The sequence below is a fragment of the Schistocerca cancellata genome, chromosome 8 (assembly GCF_023864275.1).
Source record: "Schistocerca cancellata isolate TAMUIC-IGC-003103 chromosome 8, iqSchCanc2.1, whole genome shotgun sequence".
Lineage (NCBI taxonomy): Eukaryota > Metazoa > Arthropoda > Insecta > Orthoptera > Acrididae > Schistocerca > Schistocerca cancellata.
The window spans coordinates 528219095-528241998 of record NC_064633.1 but is presented as its reverse complement, the minus strand read 5'-3'; the positions used below and the strand labels follow the sequence as shown (position 1 = coordinate 528241998).

General features: G+C 38.8%; 1 protein-coding gene across 3 annotated transcripts in view; it reads left to right on the top strand.

Annotated features, from left to right (window-relative positions):
- Positions 1-22904, top strand: part of LOC126094599 (alpha-N-acetylgalactosaminidase-like) — a 77365-nt gene that overhangs the window by 34547 nt on the left and 19914 nt on the right. For all 3 annotated transcript variants that reach the window (XM_049909071.1, XM_049909070.1, XM_049909069.1), the window contains one exon: positions 20936-21133. In XM_049909071.1, coding sequence (XP_049765028.1) covers positions 20936-21133 — 198 coding nt within the window. The remainder of the gene's footprint in view (positions 1-20935; positions 21134-22904) is intronic.

Sequence of the window (22904 nt, the reverse complement as noted above, 5' to 3'; positions counted from 1 at the left end):
ATTAACAAAGCCAAAATAACATTATTTTTCCAAAATACAAAAGCACATGTGATCACATCAGAGGCATGCCTGCTACTACTTCCTCACTCTGCAGCAATAACAATACTCCAAAGGATTTACAAATTTTCTTGACAAATGAATTTATATTAATTTATAAGTGAATCCAGAAATAAAAATAATAAACAATATCAGATTGAGTAATTATAACAGAAATTTTAAGTGCGCCAAATATTTCATAATTTCAAATGTTTCTAAAAAAAAAAGGTAATTTCAACTGTACATTCAGAGCTAGTACAAATTGATTGTGAAAAGGAAAGTAAGGTAATTTCTTTTTACAGATTTTAACTTTAAATATAAAACATTGTGAACAAAATCATATGAAATTTTTTAGAAAATCAGCTGAGATAATACTGACTTGTCTAAAAGTCGAAAATATTTCTGGTATCGACTACTTTTGTTGAGGAAAAGTAATGCTAGTGAGGATGTCCCTTTACAAGGTCCCATGAATGCCTGCCCAACAGTGATAAATGTAAGCAAACACATAACTCAAGTACAATTAATTAGTTTCATGTTCCATGGATCATTTTGCACAATAAATTGTAATGATGTGGAATGGGCCATTTTACATTCACATTGAAAATTAATTTGTAAATACAGTAACATGCAGAAATCTATAAGTACTGTTTTTTTAATATACAGATGTGAGTTAGTAATTCCTGTCCACCACCATTTACACATTACAATAACAGAATTTCTTCTGTGAAACAGGAGGAGTTGTTAAGGAGAAACTTTTTCAGTTTGTTTTCAGTTTTTACTTTTATATCTGTCAGACACTTTACATCACTGAGTAAGTGGTCAAAGATTTTAGTTGCAGCATTGTGCTTCCCTTTTTGTGTTAAAGACAACCTTAATGTGTTTACCCATGTACTTGAAGTCCATCAGACTGAGCTCCGCTGTTGCAGTAATCTGACAACTTGAATGTGAGCTATTCAGACAATCATAATTTGTATGACAGTCAGGAAACTGGCTATTGTTTCCATTTGTGGCAAATGTTAACAAACTGTTAGAGCAGTGGTCTGGGTGTATGCTGAAAGATTTTCTGACTGTGTCAAGCCCTCAAAATACATTTTTGCTAAACTTACAAAAAGAAATTCATAAAACTGTAAATCATCATCATCATCTCACCCTTTTCCCACATCATGTGGGGTCAGCATTGCTTTGCTGGATCCTTCTCTTCCATAAATGCCTATCCAGTGCTTCTCCTCTGAGCCATCCTTTCTCCCATAGGCTCCCTGCTACCTTGGCTTTCCATCTCAGTTTTGGTCCTCGTCTTCTCCTTCATCCTTTGATTTCTACGTCTTCAACTCTTCTCCCCATGTAGTACTCCCATCTTCTCTGCACATGTCCATATTTTCTAAGTGTTTTCAATGAAATGTTTCCACAAAAAACTTATTTTAATAAAATGACAAAATTAAAATGGATCACTAAAGGTGCTAAGAAAAGGCAGCTACATAAGGAACTAAGACATAATAAAAAAATTGAATTTATTGAATATGTTAAACGATACAAAAGTACATTTAAGAAAGTTGTCAAAGCAGCGAAGCAAATGACAAATAATAAATTAATCTTAAAACATGAGAATAAATCAAAGGCAGTGTGGTCAGTTGTAAAACACGAATTAGGTATCAAAGCCTCTAGACATGGAATTAGTACAATTAAGCTTGAAGATGAGATCATTGTAAATCCGGCTCAAATTTCAGAATGCTTCAATGAGTTCTTCATTAAAGTAGTGAAACCAGAGGTTAATGTTGCAGATTATGGGAACAATGTATGTCCCTTTGGACTAAATCATAATTCTGAATGCCTCACAAAATTCAAAACAGTTTCAACAATAGATGTAGAAAAAATTATATTAAAACTAAAAAACAAAAATTCTGCAGGTTGGGATGGAATACCAGCAAAAGTCCTTAAGTCTGTGTGTAAAATAATAGGATACCCACTATCTAAAATAATAAACCAATCCTTTGAACAAGGAAGCTTCCCAGAGGTGCTGAAGTATGCGGAAGTAAAACCGTTGCTCAAAAAAGGGTCAAGAGAGGATATGGGGAATTATCGTCCCATCTCCCTCCTTCCAGTCCTTTCAAAAATCTTTGAAAAGGCTGCTGCTATGCAGATTCGAAATTTTATCGAGAAATATGATATTATTACGGAAAACCAATTTGGTTTCCAGCGTGGCAAAAGTACTACTGATGCAATTAACAAGTTTATCGACAAGATCAGCACATCATTAGACAACCATAATAAAGTTGCAGGAATCTTTTGTGATCTCACAAAAGCCTTTGACTCTGTAAATCATGCACTGCTTATCTATAAGCTTGACAAGTTTGGGATCAAGGGTAATGTTCTAAATTGGCTTACTTCATACTTATCAAATAGGAAACAAAGAGTGATTGTCTCATCAAATTCAGCAAATTACTATTCAAAATGGAAAACAGTAGCCCAAGGTGTCCCTCAAAGCTCGATTCTAGGACCTATTTTGTTCTTGTTCTATGTTAATGATTTACCGAACAATATAAATGCTCCATCAATTTTATTTGCAGATGACACATCTGTATTAATTGAAAACCAGGAGCCAGAAAACATCCCTCTCTACATAATAAACACAATGAACAAACTAGAAACATGGTTCCAACTGAATGGATTAAGATTGAACATCCCCAAAAACCCACATGGTCCAGTTCAGAACAAAACAGTCAAAGCCCCAAGAAATTAAAATAACTCATAAAAATCAGGATATAGAGGAAGTAGATTCTGTAAAGTTTTTAGGGTTAAACCTAGATAAAAATTTAAATTGGAATAAACATGTTGACTACCTGTTAAACAAATTATGTAGCTTTGCATTTGCTATGCAAATATTAGCTGGTGCAACAGACATGAATACAAGGAAAATTGCATACCACAGCTACTTTCAATCAATTGTAAGGTATGGTATTATTTTTTGGGGAAATTCAAGCAATATATTGCGCATACTAAAGCTACAGAAAAGAATAATAAGGAACATGTGTATCGCCCATCCAAGGACATCATGTCGCCCACTATTTGAAAAACAACAGTTATTAACAGTTCCCTCCTTATACATCTATGATATTATCATCTTTCTACATAGCAATTTAGAGTTATTCGAGAAAAACTGCTTCAATCACTCATATAACACAAGAAACAAAGACAATTTCATGCTTCCCACTCATCGGTTAAACCTATATGCGCAGTCTCCTCAGTATATGGCAATGAAAATTCATAACAAGCTAAAAGGAAAGAATGTCCTGAATATGAACCTAGAGACACTGAAAACAAAGCTATATGATATACTTGTCAAACGCTGCTACTACACTGTTGAGGAGTTCATGAAGGATGAACTGAACATTTGAGCAGGATAAATTTACATATAGTCTTGTGTGTAAATGTATCTGTCCTTCACAAAAGGGAGGAAAGAAAAATAAAAGTTTATATTAATGTTAAAATTCTTTGTACGAATTAGGCCTAAGTTGTGTTATCCATTTTTTGACATGTCTCCTGTACACTAATCATATGATTAGAAATTGTATGTTATGAGGCGAATAAAACACTATTCACTACACTAGTCACTATTCACTATTATCTTAGCCTACGTTCTTGGATCTTCTTCCCTATGGGCCCCAGTTTCACTGTTCCCCAGATGTACTCATTCCTTAGTCTATCCTTTCATGTCACCCCACTCATCCACCTTAACATTCTCATTTCTGCCACATCCATCTTTTTCTCTTGGGCTTATGTAATTGGCCAAATTTCTGCACTATACATCATTGCAGGCCTCACCACAGACATGTAAAGCTTTCCTTTTATTCTGCAGCCAACTATCTTTTCACACAGTTCTCCAGTCAGTTTCCTCCAGTTCATTCATCCACTATTTATCCTGTGCTGTATTTCAGCCTGCAGTCTTCCATCACTTTGCATGTAATAGCCTAGGTATTTAAATTTCTTGATCAGTGTCAGTTGTTCTCCTTGCAGGTTAATATATAGATCTTTGGCATCCTTTTTACACATATATTCTGTTTTCACTCTGCTAATTCTCATTCCTCTTTCCTCTAGAGCTTCTCTACACTGTTCAAGCTTGTCTTGAAGTGCCTCCTGGGTGGATTCACAGATTACGACATCATCGGCAAACATCATGCTCCAAGGTGCCTCTTTTTTTTCCCAATCTTTGACTAGTACATCCATGACAAGGTCAAAGAGATATGGACTGAGAGCAGATCCCTGATGTAACCCTACTCTCACTGGAAATGCCTTTGGTGCATCTACACTGCTCCTGACTCATATCATCGCACCTTCATACATGTCTTCTACCACCCTGATATATTTTTCTGGCAGGCATTTACTTCTCAGACATCTCCATATCTCTTGCCTTGGCACTCTGTCATATGCCTTCTCAAGATCAATAGAAGCCATATGCAATTTGGCTTGTACTTCTCTGTGCCTTTCCATCAGTTGCATTAGTGCAAATATTGCGTCAGTTGTTCCTCTTCCCGGCTTAAATCCAAACTGTTCTTCACATTCTTCAGTTTCTAGATGCAACCTCTTCTCAATTATCCTTTCCCAGATCTTCATTGTGTGGGACATCAGTTTTATCCCACTATAATTGCCACAGTTTTGGATATCCCCTACTCCATTATATATTGGAACCAGTATACTGCTTCTCCACACATGTAGCAATCTTTCTCCTTTCCAGATTTTCTGCATTAGATCCCAGAAAATATCAGTTCCCTGTTCTCACATAATTTTCCATGCTTCTATTGGGACTTGGTCTGCCACTAGGGCCTTCCCATTTTTCATTTTCTTCATCGTGTGTTCGACTTCTTCCTACTTATACTTTGGGTCATTCCTTCATTTATATCTCCATCCTCATACTTCTCTCATACATTTTCCTCATTCGATAGGAAACTGTAAATGTGAAGAATAAAATATACCAACCAAAGAGAACAGCAACTGATCAAAGAAATGGAGGTAACATTTTAGCAGTGGTAATATAACTAACATTTTAGCAGCTGTAATACACAATACACATGTCACAATGAGGCATCTATAATGTGAAAATGTGACCAGCCAAAGGAGTGTTTTGCAAATACTAGATTCCATTGCAATTCATCCTTTCTACATCTAACTCCATCAAACAGCTGCACAGCAATGATGTTCAAAATCAATTACTGTACTTTGAATGGTACCTACAAAAACTGGAAAGAGATGAAGCATTTTTATGAATGAGTGTATTTGCAAATGAAATATCTTTTACAAACCATGGGAAAATCTATTTTGCAATACATGTTAATGGTAATCTGAAAATCCATGCTGGCTAAGAGAAAATAAACAATGACTTTGGTTCATCAATATGTGGTGCGGGCTTTTCAAGAATTACACCATTGGTCCTTGTTTTACTGAAGGGATTCTAAATTGCAAAATGTGTCTACAGATTCTGATAGATATGCTGCAACAGTTATTGGAAGACATCTCAATGGATATAAGGCAATCCATATGGTACCAGTATGTTGGACATCTTGCCCATCTCACACAGATAATTGTAGACCTTCTTAACAGAACATTAGGAGATCATTGGATCAGTAGGTCAGGATACACAAAATGGCCTGCATGGTCACTAGACTCAACACCTCTGCATTTTTGTCTGTGTGGAAAATTGGAACAAGAGGTCTACAACAAAATGACAATGAGTTTTGTGTCTGTCTGAAACCTATTTATTGTTCGTATCAATGCTCAACATCATCATTTTTGAGCACTTGATATAACAGTCATAATAATAAACACATGGACTATACTTATTTATGTGTGCACTCACATTTGGTGAAGTAAGGCTGATGTTTGTGGACCATCTTCTCCTGAGTGTGGGACAGTGGTATGTAGCTCTGATATCTGGTTGATATATGATCATTTTCTATAAGCATTAAAAATTATCTGTGTACATCAGAAAATGTGCTGCACTGTCTACTATAGCTACTTCTCAATATAATTACTCACTCTTGATATGTCTAAAGTGGCCTACCTTAGCTGCCTACCTTCTCTACCTGTCTCTTACATGCTGTAGTCTTTAGTACAGAAGAATCTTCAGTATTACTGGCCCATGACTTTTAAAGCCAGTAAAGTTGTAAAAAATTAAACATACAGACTACAGAATTCATGTCTGAGATACAATATTTTCAAATCTCCATGTATGTTTACAACACACCATACAGTCATCACTGATGCCCATGCATTGTGTGACATTTTGTTATTCTGGTGACATACAAATACTTTTATTCGTCTCTCAAGTGCTTTATTGGTATCTCTTGAGCCTCATCACTGTGTACAAAAGTCTCTCTCTCCACTTTTTTTTTGTAAACTTTGAAAATAAGCGGAAATAACACTTGTGAATTTACCTGCATGCTGCATATATACTGCCTTGCCATATATTGATCAGATAATGTACACTCCTGGAAATGGAAAAAAGAACACATTGACACCGGTGTGTCAGACCCACCATACTTGCTCCGGACACTGCGAGAGGGCTGTACAAGCAATGATCACACGCACGGCACAGCGGACACACCAGGAACCGCGGTGTTGGCCGTTGAATGGCACTAGCTGCGCAGCATTTGTGCACCGCCGCCGTCAGTGTCAGCCAGTTTGCTGTGGCATACTGAGCTCCATCGCAGTCTTTAACACTGGTAGCATGCCGCGACAGCGTGGACGTGAACCGTATGTGCAGTTGACGGACTTTGAGCGAGGGCGTATAGTGGGCATGCGGGAGGCCGGGTGGACGTACCGCCGAATTGCTCAACACGTGGGGCGTGAAGTCTCCACAGTACATCGATGTTGTCGCCAGTGGTCGGCAGAAGGTGCACGTGCACGTCGACCTGGGACCGGACCGCAGCGACGCACGGATGCACGCCAAGACCGTAGGATCCTACGCAGTGCCGTAGGGGACCGCACCGCCACTTCCCAGCAAATTAGGGACACTGTTGCTCCTGGGGTATCGGCGAGGACCATTCGCAACCGTCTCCATGAAGCTGGGCTACGGTCCCGCACACCGTTAGGCCGTTTTCCGCTCACGCCCCAACATCGTGCAGCCCGCCTCCAGTGGTGTCGCGACAGGCGTGAATGGAGGGACGAATGGAGACGTGTCGTCTTCAGCGATGAGAGTCGCTTCTGCCTTGGTGCCAATGATGGTCGTATGCGTGTTTGGCGCCGTGCAGGTGAGCGCCACAATCAGGACTGCATATGACCGAGGCACACAGGGCCAACACCCGGCATCATGGTGTGGGGAGTGATCTCCTACACTGGCCGTACACCACTGGTGATCGTCGAGGGGACACTGAATAGTGCACGGTACATCCAAACCGTCATCGAACCCATCGTTCTACCATTCCTAGACTGGCAAGGGAACTTGCTGTTCCAACAGGACAATGCACGTCCGCATGTATCCCGTGCCACCCAACGTGCTCTAGAAGGTGTAAGTCAACTACCCTGGCCAGCAAGATCTCCGGATCTGTCCCCCATTGAGCATGTTTGGGACTGGATGAAGCGTCGTCTCACGCGATCTGCACGTCCAGCACGAACGCTGGTCCAACTGAGGCGCCAGGTGGAAATGGCATGGCAAGCCGTTCCACAGGACTACATCCAGCATCTCTACGATCGTCTCCATGGGAGAATAGCAGCCTGAATTGCTGCGAAAGGTGGATATACACTGTACTAGTGCCGACATTGTGCATGCTCTGTTGCCTGTGTCTATGTGCCTGTGGTTCTGTCAGTGTGATCATGTGATGTATCTGACCCCAGGAATGTGTCAATAAAGTTTCCCCTTCCTGGGACAATGAATTCACGGTGTTCTTATTTCAATTTCCAGGAGTGTATTTTGGTTGTATACATGGAAGAACCCTGGAGATACTAAAAGGTATCAGGTAGATTACATAATCGTAAGACAGAGATTTAGGAACCATGTTTTAAATTGTAAGACATTTCCAGGGGCAGATGAGGACTCTGACCACAATCTATAGGTTATGAACTGTAGAGTTTCAGGGAGAGCATAAGGGAACAATTTACAGGAATGGGGGAAAGAAATACAGTAGAAGAAGAATGGGTAGCTCTGAGGGATGAAGTAGTGAAGGCAGCAGATGATCAAGTAGGTACAAAGACGAGGGCTAGTAGAAATCCTTGGGTAACAGAAGAAATATTGAATTTAATTGATGAAAGGAGAAAATATAAAAACGCAGTAAATGAAGCAGGCAAAAGGGAATACAAACGTCTCAAAAATGAGATCGACAGGAAGTGCAAAATGGCTAAGCAGGGATGGCTAGAGAACAAATGTAAGGATGTATAGGCTTATCTCAGTAGGGGTAAGATAGATACCACCTACAGGAAAATTAAAGAGACCTTTGGAGAAAAGAGAGCCACTTGCATGAATATCAAGAGCTCAGATGGAAACCCAGTTCTAAGCAAAGAAGGGAAAGCAGAAAGGTGGAAGGAGTATATAGAGGGTCTATACAAGGGCGGTGTACTTGAGGACAATATTATGGAAATGGAAGAGGATGTAGATGAAGATGAAATGGGAGATACGATACTGCATGAAGAGTTTGACAGAGCACTGAAAGACCTGTGTCGAAACAAGGCCCCGGGAGTAGACAACATTCCATTGGAACTACTGACAGCTGTGGGAGAGCCAGTCTTGACAAAACTCTACCATCTGGTGAGCAAGATGTATGAGACAGGCGAAATACCCTCAGCCTTCAAGAAGAATATAATAATTCCAATCCCAAAGAAAGCAGGTATTGACAGTTTAATAAGTCACAGCTGCAAAATACAGGGTTATTACAAATGATTGAAGTGATTTCACAGCTCTACAATAACTTTCTTATTTGAGATATTTTCACAACGCTTTGCACACACATACAAAACTCAAAAAGTTTTTTTAGGCATTCACAAATGTTCGATATGTGCCCCTTTAGTGATTCGGCAGACATCAAGCCGATAATCAAGTTCCTCCCACACTCGGCGCACTATGTCCCCATCAATGAGTTCGAAAGCATTGTTGATGTGAGCTCGCAGTTCTGGCACGTTTCTTGGTAGAAAGAAATCGCATCGGGTTAAGTCGGGAGAGTGTGGAGGCCATGACATGAATTGCTGATCATGATCTCCACCACGACCGATCCATCGGTTTTCCAATCTCCTGTTTAAGAAATGCCAATCATCATGATGGAAGTGCATCCTGTTGAAATATGAAGTCAGCGCTGTCGGTCTCCAGTTGTGGCATCAGCCAATTTTCCAGCATGTCCAGATACACGTGTCCTGTAACGTTTTTTTCGCAGAAGAAAAAGGGGCCGTAAACTTTAAACCGTGAGATTGCACAAAACACGTTAACTTTTGGTGAATTGTGAATTTGCTCCACGAATGCGTGAGGATTCTCTACCGCCCAGATTCGCACATTGTGTCTGTTCCCTTCACCATTAAGAAAAAATGTTGCTTCATCACTGAAAACAAGTTTCGCACTGAACGCATCCTCTTCCATGAGCTGTTGCAACCGCGCCAAAAATTCAAAGCGTTTGACTTTGTCATCGGGTGTCAGGGCTTGTAGCAATTGTAAACGGTAAGGCTTCTGCTTTAGCCTTTTCCGTAAGATTTTCCAAACCGTCGGCTGTGGTACGTTTAGCTCCCTGCTTGCTTTATTCGTCGACTTCCGCGGGCTACGCGTGAAACTTGCCCGCATGCGTTCAACCGTTTCTTCGCTCACTGCAGGCCGACCCGTTGATTTCCCCTTACAGAGGCATCCAGAAGCTTTAAACTGCGCATACCATCGCCGAATGGAGTTAGCAGTTGGTGGATCTTTGTTGAACTTCGTCCTGAAGTGTCGTTGCACTGTTATGACTGACTGATGTGAGTGCATTTCAAGCACGACATACGCTTTCTCGGCTCCTGTCGCCATTTTGTCTCACTGTGCTCTCAAGCGAACTGGCGGCAGAAACCTGAAGTGCGGCTTCAGCCGAACAAAACTTTATGAGTTTTTCTACATATCTGTAGTGTGTCATGACCATATGTCAATGAATGGAGCTACAGTGAATTTATGAAATCGCTTCAATCATTTGTAATAGCCCTGTACTAACGCAAATTCTTTACAGACGAATGGAAAAACTGGTAGAAGCCGACCTCGGCGAAGATCAGTTTGGATTCCGCAGAAATGTTGGAACACGTGAGGCAATACTGACCCTACGACTTATCTTAGAAAATAGATTAAGGAAAGGCAAACCTATGTTTCTAGCATTTGTAGACTTAGAGAAAGCTTTTGACAATGTTGACTGGAATGCTCTCTTTCAAATTCTAAAGGTGGCAGGGGTAAAATACATGGAGCGAAAGGGTATTTACAATTTGTACAGAAAGCAGATGGCAGTTATAAGAGTCGAGGGGCATGAAATGGAAGCAGTGGTTGGGAAGGGAGTGAGACAGGGTTGTAGCCTCTCCCCGATGTTATTCAATCTGTATATTGAGCAAGCAATAAAGGAAACAAAGAAAAATTTGGAGTAGGTATTAAAATCCATGGAGAAGAAGTAAAACCTTTGAGGTTCGCTGATGACATTGTAATTCTGTCAGAGACAGCAAAGGACTTGGAAGAGCAGTTGAATGGAATGGACAGTGTCTTGAGATGAGGATATAACATGAATGTCAACTAAAGCAAAACGAGGATCATGGAATGTAGTCGAATTAAGTCGGGTGATGCTGAGGGAATTAGATTAGGAAATGAGAGGCTTAAAGTAGTAAAGGAGTTTTGCTATTTGCGGAGCAAAATAACTGATGATGATTGAAATAGAGAGGATATAAAATGTAGACTGGCAATGGCAAGGAAAGCATTTCTGAAGAAGAGGAATTTGTTAACATCGAGTATAGATTTAAGTGTCAGGAAGTCATTTCTAAAAGTATTTGTATGGAGTGTAGACATGTATGGAAATGAAACATGGACGATAAATAGTTTGGACAGGAAGAGAATAGAAGCTTTCAAAATGTGGTGCAACAGAAGAATGGTGAAGATTAGTTGGGTAGATCATGTAACTAATGAGGAGGTATTGAATAGAATAGGGGAGAAGAGGAGTTTGTGGCACAACTTGACAAGAAGAAGGGACCGGTTGGTAGAGCATGTTCTGAGGCATCAAGGGATCACAAATTTAACATTGGAGGGCAGAGTGGAGGGTAAAAATCATATAGGGAGACCAAGAATGAATACATTAAGCAGATTGAGAAGGATGTAGGTTGCAGTAAGTACTGGGAGATGAAGGAGCTTGCACAGGATAGAGTAGCATGGAGAGCTGCATCAAACCAGTCTCAGGACTGAAGACCACAACAACAAGCAATGTATTTTGCACAAAAGGTAACTCCTCCCATCTGCAAGGAATATCTGTAGGTAGAGTTGGTCCTTCCTACAGAATAAATCACACAAACTTTTCACTTCAGAGAATTTGAAACAAGAAACACCATATATCAGCCACTGCAGTCTGCTAATGATTTAATAAAAGACCTGTGATGTTTTTTCTGTAACTACTGGCCAAACATTTTTAATTATAAAGTAGCCCACATCAGCAGAGATACTTGTAAGCCACATTCAAATGGACTATGATTCATCTCTGACAGTATTATGGAAAGAATAGAGTGCTACTCATCATATGGTGGAAATGTTGAGTTGCAGACAAGCACAACAAATAGACTGCTAAGCAAGTAATCATTCATCCAAAAAGCCTTCTTCTGAACCCTCACACACATGACCAGTTCTCTGGCTAAATATCTCTCTCTCTCTCTCTCTCTCTCTCTCTCTCTCTGTGTGTGTGTGTGTGTGTGTGTGTGTGTGTGTGTGTGTGTCTAATTCAGAAGTTTTTTTAGCTGAAAGCTTACTTGTTTAGCAGTCTTTTTGTTGTGCCTGTTTGTGTTTCAACATTTCCAATACATTTTGAGTAGCAATCTATCCTTTTCATAATAGTGTCATTATTCCGTCCTAGAGTCTCCATTGAATGATTTATCTCTCTTGCCTATAACTACTTGAAACACCACAATTTAACTCAGTCCCACCCACTGCACTTTGACTAATAAGATGGACAAGCACCCATTTTCCACACCTATTTAGCTTTATGCTGTGCCTTGTAAATCCCCATCTATCAACATTCTAAAACCTATACCAACTGAATGAAGCCTATGCCAGATTTAAGTGTAGCCATTCGCAACTGTGCACTCACCCACCTCACCTCAAAGAGCCAAAACAACCTGGAAAAATACATATTTGCACCATGAGTCTCAAAAAGCAATGTTTTCCATGTTACTGTTGATGTCATATGCCACAGTCCTACCCAGACTGTTCCCTATCCCACTCACTACCACTATAAGATTCTGCTTTGGGAAGTCAATGGACAATGGTCCTATATCCTGCATTTCTGACTGATCTTTGCACTGAGTCTGATTTTACTAGTGACTAATATTTCTTATAAATAGTAGCTTAGGACATAGCTGTGTCTGCCATTAATCACCAGAAATGTCTTCTGTTTGATATTTTTTCTCCATCCTATGCTAAAGCCTTTTCCCAAATTGAACATGTGAGGAAAGTGTGTCTGAAGACTGGCTACAATGACACACAAATTAGTAAGACAAAGGATACAACATGCAGCTCCAAAATAAACAAAGGAAGAGGTCAAGCAATTGCTGTTTCTTCCTTATGTTGAATGACAAACAGCAGAGATGGCATGGACCTTTAAGTAATATGTTGTTAGAACAATCTTCTGACCATCACAGCATATTAAAGATCTAGTTCACTCTGTCAAGGACCTAGTGGAACTCCATACACCTGGCATCTTAAGCACTCAATATGAGTGTGTGGTATACTGCACAGATATAACGCTGTATTCAGTAGCACCACTTGGAGCACATTAGTTCATTTGTCTGGGGGCAGAAAAACAAATTGGCGCTTGCAGTGCACACCTTGGGAGAAAGGAATGTGTTTGATTTTGATAGGTGAGAGTGCTGGGCAGGGCAGAGCAGTGGATTTTGGGAGAGATGAAGCCAGGCTTACATGGAGACACCATATTGTGAAACTAAGTTTTGAAACTGTGCACTCAGGAGCTGTGAAGATGTGACTACAGTGGCAAAATTTGTTTGCAAACTATTCAGTTTCTGCGTGTTACAACTTCCATGATACAAAACTATTATTCTTATTAATTTTTATTTAAGGTGTCTCTTTAATAAATCCAACATGGGGTCTGGAACCAAGAAAGTTATTGGTTTCTCGGTATTCATGCTATGTATAGGTGCTTGTGGGACATTAATTCTAATCATTACAAGGATGAAGTGCTATACAGTACTGCACCTGAACAATTCTTCATGATATATTGGATCTAATGGCAACAAAGAGACCTGACTTCTTTGAAGATATCCACATCAAAACTGTTATCAGTGGTCATGACGTGGTTGTCCGCCCCCGGTAGCTGAGTGGTCAGCGCGACAGACTTTCAGTCCTAAGGGCCCGGGTTTGATTCCCGGCTGGGTCGGAGATTTTCTCCACTCGGGGACTGGGTGTTGTGTTGTCCTAATCATCATCATTTCATCCCCATCAAAGTGCAAGTCACCAAAGTGGCATCAAATCGAAAGACTTGCACCGGGTGAGCGGTCTACTCGACGGGAGGCCCTCGTCACACTCCATGACGTGGTTGTGGTAACAATAATTACCTTAGTACAAAGGACAACTAAAACAAACAGAAAGATATATATGTTCAGTAAGCTAGATAAAAAATTGTAGTGTTGTTTCTCAATGAGGAACTTGAAACTTTCAGCACAGGGCAGAGTATGAGGAGGAAGTGTGGCTCAAGTTTAAAAGAATAGTTAACCATGCATTGGGTAGGTATGTACTCAGTAGAACAGTTCATAATGGGAGGGAGCCTCTATGGTATACAGTCACAGGAAAGGAACTTCTAAAGAAACAGAGATTACTGCATAACAGGGATTAAACAAAGTATAGGACTACAGAGAGAGATGCTGAATGAAATGAATTTGACTGTCAAGAGAGTAGTGCATGATGCCTTCAGTGACTAATGTAGCAGAATTTTAAAGATGATATTTCACAAAACCCAAATAAATTCTAGTTGTATATGAATGCTGTTGGTGTCACCAAAGTTAGTGGCCATGAGACAGGAACTGAAACTGAGGGGATCAAAGCAAAAACTGAAATTCTTAACTCCATTTAAATGCTTAACTCCATTTTCCTTTACAAAGGAAAACCCAGGAGAATTGCCCAGGTTTAATCCTCATACCACTGGAAGGATAAATGAAATAAGTGTTAGTGTCAGTAGTGCTGAGAAACAGCTGAAATTGTTGATTTTGAACAAAGCTCCAGGACCCAATGGAATCTCACAGTCAGATTCTATACTGAATTTGTGGCTGAGTTAGCCCCTCTTCTAACTAACATCCATCACAGGTCCCATGAAGAAAAAAAACCATGCCCAGTTCTTTGAAAAAATCACAGATCACAGCCATCTACAAGGAGAATAGTAGAAGTGATCCACAAAGCTACCATCCAATATCCTTGACTTCAATTTGTTGTAAAATCTTAGAACATATTCCAACAAAGTGACCTCCTCAGTGCCATCCAGCATGAATTCAGAAAACACTGATCATGTGAAACCCAACTCGAACCTTTCTCACATGACATACTGAAAGCCTTGGAACAAGACAGTCAGGTAGATGTAGTAGTTCTTGATTACTGAAAAGCATTTGACTCAGTACCATACCTATGCTTATCATCCAAAGTATGATCATAAGGGATATCAAGCGAAATTTATGGCTGGACTGAGGACTTTTTGGTAGTGAGGATGCAGCATGTTATCTTGGATGAAGAGTTATCATCAGATGTACAAGTAACTTCAGTTGTACCCCAGGGAAGTGTGTTAGGACCCTTACTGTTCATGTTGTTTATTGATGACCTTGCTAACAATATTAATAGTAACCCCAGACATTTTGCAAATGATGCAGTTGTCTATGATGAAGTACTGTCTGAAAGAAAATGCCTAAGTATTCAATCAGATCTTGGTAAGAATCAAAGTTAGGCAAAGATTGTCAATTTGCTTTAAATGTTCAGAAATGTAAAATTGTGCACTTCACAAAATGAAAAAAAAAGTTGTATCCTATGGATATGATCTCAATGAGTTACTGTTGGAACTGGCCAGCTCATACAAATACATAGGTGTAACACTTTGTATGGGTATGAAATAGAATGATCACGTAGGTTCAGTTGTGGGTAAAGCAAGTGGCAGACTTCAGTTTATTGGTAGAATACTGGGGAAGTGCAATCTATCTGCAAAGGAGATTGCTTACAAATCACTTGTATGAGCAGTTCTAGAATATTAGCACATGGGAGCCGTACCGAATAGGAGTAACAGAGGATATTGAATGTAATCAAACAATGGAAAATCTAGGATGTAATGTAACAATATTGTGAAAAGGAAAGTTGCTACTCACTATATAATGGAGATGCCAAGTTGTGGCTCTCTGCGACTCAGCATCTCTGCTATATGTTGAGTAGCATCTTTCCTTTCCAGGATATTGAATGTATGCAGAGAAGAGCAACACAAATGGTCACAGATATGTTTGATCTATGGGAGAGTGTCACTGAGACACTGAAGGAACTGAACAGGAAGACTGAACTATTCCAAGAAAGTGTATTAACAAAGTTTCAAGAATTGACTTTAAATGATGCCTCTAGGAATATACTACAACTTACTACAACCTCCTACATATCTGTCACATAGGGATCATGAGGATAAGATAAGAATAATTACTGCACACACAGAGGCATTCAAACAATCATTCTTCCAGTGCTCCACACATGAATGGAATGGGAAGAAACCCAAATAACTTCATGCCCAAAAGTCAGAGATAAGGAACTTTGGAATGCCATATGGATGCTAAGGAGATGAGGAACAAAAATCTCTACTTGCTGAAAAGAAACACTGTGTGTTCTCCAGTTTCAGTTCTGATGATAATGCTCCATGCATTAGTGACCATTCCTTATAGCACCTTCAACTCTGTAAAGAACTGTGAATTGTTCTGAGATCTTTTTAGATGGTTGATGTAGCTTCTGGAGTAATCTACCAAAATTTTGTCACTGAGAATCTAAGCTGAAATCTTCTCTGTATTCAGTCATGAATTCAAACAAATATAAAATATCTATGGAGTGAACAGTCAAAAAATAACAGGAAATATTTTTATTTATTTATTTATCTATCCACATCAATCTCTTTTTCAGTACATATATCGTATACAAGATATTGGACGAAAACCCTTTTTTTTTTTTTTGGTTTTTCAAACATCAAACTTACACTATTTAAATTTTTATGACAAATTGGATCCATACAGATAATAATTGCAATTTCTTTAAATACTGTATATTTTTAACTTATTTCTACAATTAAAGATACAAATTACATTTTTTTCTTGCGTGAGATCCTGCAAGATTGAATAGTAGCAGTTTTTCAGAAGGTAGGCTGTCACAGACTTTTTAAAGCTCTGTAGTTCACGAAGAGATTTTATATGTCTTGGTAATCTGTTGTATAGTTTTGTCACTGCATGATATACACCTTTTTGGCATAGTGTGGTGTTACAATGATTAACATGTATGTCACTGTCTGATCTGGTACTGTAATCATGGACACTTTTGTTTTGAGGAAAAAGGTTTTCTTTTCTCAGTATACTTTTTTTGACATGTATGACTACTTTCAGTATACAGATCTTTAGATCTTTAAAGAAAGGTTTGCATGGTTTTCTGCTGCTCACTTTTTTTATTATTCTTATAATTGCCTTTTGTTTCCTGAAAACTGCTATGGCCTGGTGTACATTTGCCCAGAAAATAATACCATACTTCAGTATTGAATGTGCATGAGCAAAGCATACAGCCCTAACCATTTCTGCACTAGTATTGTTGCAAAGAATTCTTACTACGTGGCTCATTTTTGCTAGTTTTGAATTTATGAGTGCTCCATTTAAGATTATATCAAAATATTACACCATATTGTATGAAACAGCACAAAATTGACATGAAATCAGTACTTTAGAATTTCACATGAAACAGAATGAGTACAGTCACCAGGTACAGTCGCACCAAACATCAAGAAACATTTGCTCCTTTTCTTTTGTACTGATTTAGACAGACAAACCTGAATTGATGCCAATGTGTAGACAGCCATTTGCTAAACTAGTTTCACAATGCTGACTTCAAACAATGACTTTTTCAACTCAGTGTTTCCATGTAAAGTAAGCTTAATATAGGGAGCTACTGAAATTAGGACTAATGATGGTCTCATAAACAGAGATAGTACATACCATTAAATTCCACTTGTGACCCATTACTGGCCAGAATGTGCTGTGAGTGCTACTAGCTGAGAGACATCCATATGGCCCCCAAAGTAGAGGCTGACTGACCATGCCAGGACTCAAGTGCAGTTCTTTCCTCCACTCCCATGCACCCTGGGACATGGGGAGGGGGCAGCCTGCCACTCTGTAATGCTTAATAAAGAAACCAAGACTCTTCTGACCACAGCTGACAGTTCCAATGTATTGCACAAGTGCTGTTCATGGTCTATTCTTATTTTTGTCCACCCCTTGCAGCAATTTCCTGTAATGAAAGAAGCATTGATTAATATTGTTTTCAATCAAAAATCACAAGCCATGCAAGTGAAGATGATGGTACAAAACTTATTTTGAGAGAGTTTAGTTCTACCAGTGGAGTTCACATAATACTAGGTACAGAAGTGGGTAACACCCAAGATTGCCTGCCAAGATATTATGGAGACAAATTTAAGTATATATTAAATGAACTGATTTGTGGAAAATGGAGGAAGTGTATCCATTTGCAATGGACAAGTTATTGAGAAAGAAATTTAAGCACATGAGAGACTGTTAGCCAAGGTTCTATACCAAGAGTTTTAAAACACTTTATAACTGGATCTTTCTATTGACCAAGACTTACCTTTGCATTGGATTAGATTAAATTAATACTTGTTCCATAGATCATGAATACGACACTTCGTAATGATGTGGAATGTGTCAGGTTAATAAAAGATGTCTGTACAAGATATTACATTACACAAAGTATTGCATGACACTAATGTTTAAGGTTTTTTTTCTCCTAATTTATATCTAAAAATTCAGCCAATGAGTAGAAGGAGTTGTCCTCTAGAAATTCTTTTAATTTATTTTTAAATGTTAGTTGGCTGTCTGTCTGGCTTTTGATGCTGTTTGGTAGGTGACCAAAGACTTTTGTGGCAGCATAATTTACACCTTTCTGTGCCAAAGTCAGATTTAACCCTGCATAGTGAAGATCATCCTTTCTCCTGGTGTTATAGCTATGCACACTGCTATTACTTTTGAACTGGGTTGGATTATTAACAACAAATTTCATAAGTGAATATATATACTGTGAGGTTACTGTGAGGATCCCTAGATCCTTAAATAGATGTCTGCAGGATGACCATGGGTGGGCTCCAGCAATTATTCTGATTACACATTTTTGACCAATGAATACTTTTCTACTCAACGATGAATTACCCCAGAATATGATGCCATATGAAAGTAGTCATAGTAAGCTAATTCATTGAGATTCTTATCACCAAAATTTGCAATAACCCTAATAGCATACGTAGCTGAACTCAAACGTTTCAGCAGACCATCAATGTGTTGCTTCCAGTTTAACCTCTCATTAATGGACACACCTAAAAATTTTGAAAATTCTACCTTAGCTATGGACTTCTGTTCAAAGTCTAAATTTATCACTGGAGTTGTGCCATTTACTGTACGGAATTGTATATACTGTGTTTTATCAAAATTTAAAGAGAGTCCGTTTTCTGAGAACCACTTAATAATTTTGTGAAAAACATCATTTACAATTACATCACTTAGTTCTTGGTTTTTGAATGTTATTACTATACTTGTATCATCAGCAAAAAGAACTAACTTTGCATCTTCATCAATGTGGAATGGTAAGTCATTAATGTATATCAAGAACAGTAAAGGACCTAAGACCGAACCCTGTGGGACCCCGTACTTGATAGGCCCCCAGTTTGAGGAATCAGCTGTTGTTTTAACATTACATGAACCACTTATTTCAACTTTCTGCAATCTTCCAGTTCAGTACGAATTAAACCATTTGTGCATTGCCCCCCTCAAACCATAATGATTTAGCTTATCTAAAAGAATTCCATGATTTACACAATCAAAGGCCTTTGAGAGATCACAAAAAATACCAATGGGTGATGTCCAGTTATTCAGAGCATTTAATATTTGATCAGTGAAAGTGTATATAGCATTTTCTGTTGAAAAGCCTTTCTGAAAACCAAACTGACATTTTGTTAGTACTTTATTTTTACAAATATGGGAGGCTACTCTTGAATACATTACTTTCACAAAAATTTTTGATACAGCTGTCAGAAGAGAGATTGGGTGGTAGTTGTTGACATCCGACGATCCCCCTTTTTATGCAATGGTTTTACAATGGCATATTTCAGTCTATCGGGGAAAACACCCTGCTCCAAAGAGCTATTACATACGTGGCTGAGAATCTTACTTATCTGTGGGGAACAAGCTTTAAGTACCTTGCTGGAAATGCAATATTAACCAAAAACTACAGATGAAACCTTAGCTTACTAGTACTTGTTGCATTGTCTTCATTGGAAGATATTTTAATCTTCCAATAATCAACTGTCCTGGAGAGCATGACAAGACATGCTGTAAACCTATACTAAATGTCCTCTCTGAAAACTACTTAGTAGAAAGAGATTAAAAGCTCACTCATGATGGAAATGTGCTAGATCTAATGGGAACAGACCTGACCTCTTAGAGATGGCACTTTAGTTCTGGGGAAAATATGTAGGCTGTAGAGGAACTATGGTTCAAGTTTAAAGGAATATTTGATCAAGCACCAAGTAGATCAGTTCTTGATGGTAGTAACTTCTAAGACACTAGTAACTATTGCATAATATGTGTAAAACAAATCACAAAATTAGAGACAGATACATGCTAAATGAAACACATTTATCTGTCAAAGGGACAATGCTGAAGCTTTCAATAACTACCACAGGACAAATTTATTGAAACACAACTCACAAAACAAAGAAATTTTGATCATATGTAAATGCTGTCTGCGGCACAAAAGATACTGTTTTGGCACTCATGAACAACACAAAAACTGAACTCAAGGGCAGCAAAGCAAAAATACTCCTTTACTAAGGAAGATATGGGCACACTCCTCCAGTTACTTCTTGCACCATTGCAAATACAGATGAGATACATATTTGTGCCACTGACATGGAAAATGAAAAAAAAACTGCTAGAATTGAACAAGGCTACTGGGCCCAGGGAAATTCCTTTGCTTTCCTCTCCTAGTAATATACTGGGCATTCCTTCAATTAATGTCTGTACTAAGTTGCTGGAAGAAAGCACAGGCCACACCAATTTATAAGGCTTGTTACAGAAGTGACCTAAAGAACTAATGTCCAATATCATTGACTTTCATCTACTGTAGAATGTTAGAACATATTCTGAGTTCAAATTTAATTAAATATCTCTAACAGAATGACCTCCTCCATGCCAACCATCATGGATCATGAAAACATCTTTCATGTGAAATGCAACATGTGAACTTCTCCCACATGATGACCTGGAAGCCATGAATCAAGGCAAATAATTGAATTCAGTATGTTGTCGCTTACTAAGAGATTGTAATTCAGTACCACAGCAAAGGTTCATATAACCTTTTCCCCAATTAGAAACATATTTATATGGATTGTGGATTACTGTTAACATATCTTCCTGTTTTTGCACTTATGCTACTGTTTCTTTCTTTTAGCTGATTATTGGAAATTATGGATTAAGCTTGGAACAGAGTAAAGCTCAGATGGCTGTGTGGGCTATACTTGCAGCACCATTGCTTATGTCAAATGACTTGAGTGCTGTTGAACCACAATTCAAGGCAGTTCTTCAGAATACAGATGCTATTGCTATCAATCAAGATCCACTTGGTATTCAAGGTAGAAGATATGGAAAGGTAAATATTGTAATTAGTTAATATTTTTAGGAGCACTTTATTTATTTTTTAATGTTCATCTTAGGTTGGTGCATAAGTTCATAGCATTTTTGTTTTGCATGTTGCTATTCTGGTTGCTATGGGTACATTCATTGATTGTCATTTTTATTTGTAGTTCACTGTTGCTGTTTGAGTTTACATATTGCCATTTTGTCAATTTGGAGATAGTGAGTGGAGCTGTGGATATCAGAAAATGGAGTGTCAAGTGGAGATGTTGGAACATTTCCAACATATTCTTCTGTTTGAGTTCAATAAAGGGGTGACAGCAGTGGAGGCAGCCAGAAACATTTGTGCCATGTGTGGAGATAATGCCAATGGACAGACCATGACAATAAAATGATTTTTCTTATGTTAAGGAGGGTCATTTTGACTTTAGTGACAATCCATGTTCAGGGAGACCTTCGGGGTCTGATGATGATCGTTTAAAGGCATTAATCCACAATGATCCATGTCAGTATATTCAAGAACTGGTAAATGTAATGAACTGTGATCATTCCACCATTTTGCAACATTTTGATGCAATGTGGAAGGTGTATGGCTACTGCATGCTCTATGCCAAAATCATAAAAATTGGCAGGTGGCCATATGCATATCACTGTTTGCTCGTCATCAATTGGCTCATACATAACACTGACCATTACTATCCTGTATCATTAATGGTGAGGAGAAATAGTGTCCTCATTCTAACGTAAGGAAAAGAAAGGAATGGCTGAGTACAAACAAAGCAGCAACTCCCTGTACAACTACGCACATCCAGAAAAGATTCTACCTGGTGGAACAGCAATGGTGTGGTCTAGTACAAATTACTTCACTTACATGTAACCATCACTGTTGACATTTTTTGCCAACAACTGAGAGGTCTTGCAAATGCAATCCAAGAACAATGATCAGGAAGGCTGTGTGAAGTGATGCTACCTCACAATAATGCCCACATGGATTCTGCTATACTCACAAACAGCACTATACAGGAGTTGGGTTGGGAAGTCATTGCTCACTCACTGTAATCATCTGATCTTGCACCCTCAGATTTTCACCTTTTGCAGTCTCTATTGAACAACCTTCAAGGAAATTACTTTCTGGATGAAAATGTGTTCTGAACATGGCTTTATGAGTTCTTTACCTCAAAATCATGTGATTCTACAGTCAAGGAAATGAAAAGTTATCAGAGCACTGACAGACTGTTATAAATAGTTTGGGAGATTATATTATTGATGACTAAAGTCTCTTTTATGTTATCTGTTGTGTTTATTAAGATCATATAAAAATGCTGTGAACTTGTGCACCAGCCCAATATTATTGGCCGATAACAATCGCTATAAGAAAACTACCTTTGGCCCTGTAGATACTATTTTCAGATGATTTACTGGAGTAAATTATAAGGTACAGTTTCCATTTTCTAGATTGAAATTTTCACTCTGCAGCGGAGTGTGCACTGATATGAAATTTCCTGGCAGATTAAAACTGTGTGCTGGATCGAGACTTGAACTCGGGACCTTTGCCTTTCATGGGCGAGTGCTCTACCAACTGAGCTACCCTCACAACCTGTCCTCAGAGCTTCAGTTCTGCCAGTATCTCGTCTCTTCGCAGAAGAGCTTCTGTGAAGTTTGGAAGGTAGGAGATGAGATACTGGCAGAATTGAAGCTGTGAGGATGGGTTGTGAGTTTTGCTTGGGTAGCTCAGTTGGTAGAGCACTTGCCCATGAAAGACTTAGGTCCCGAGTTCAAGTCTTGGT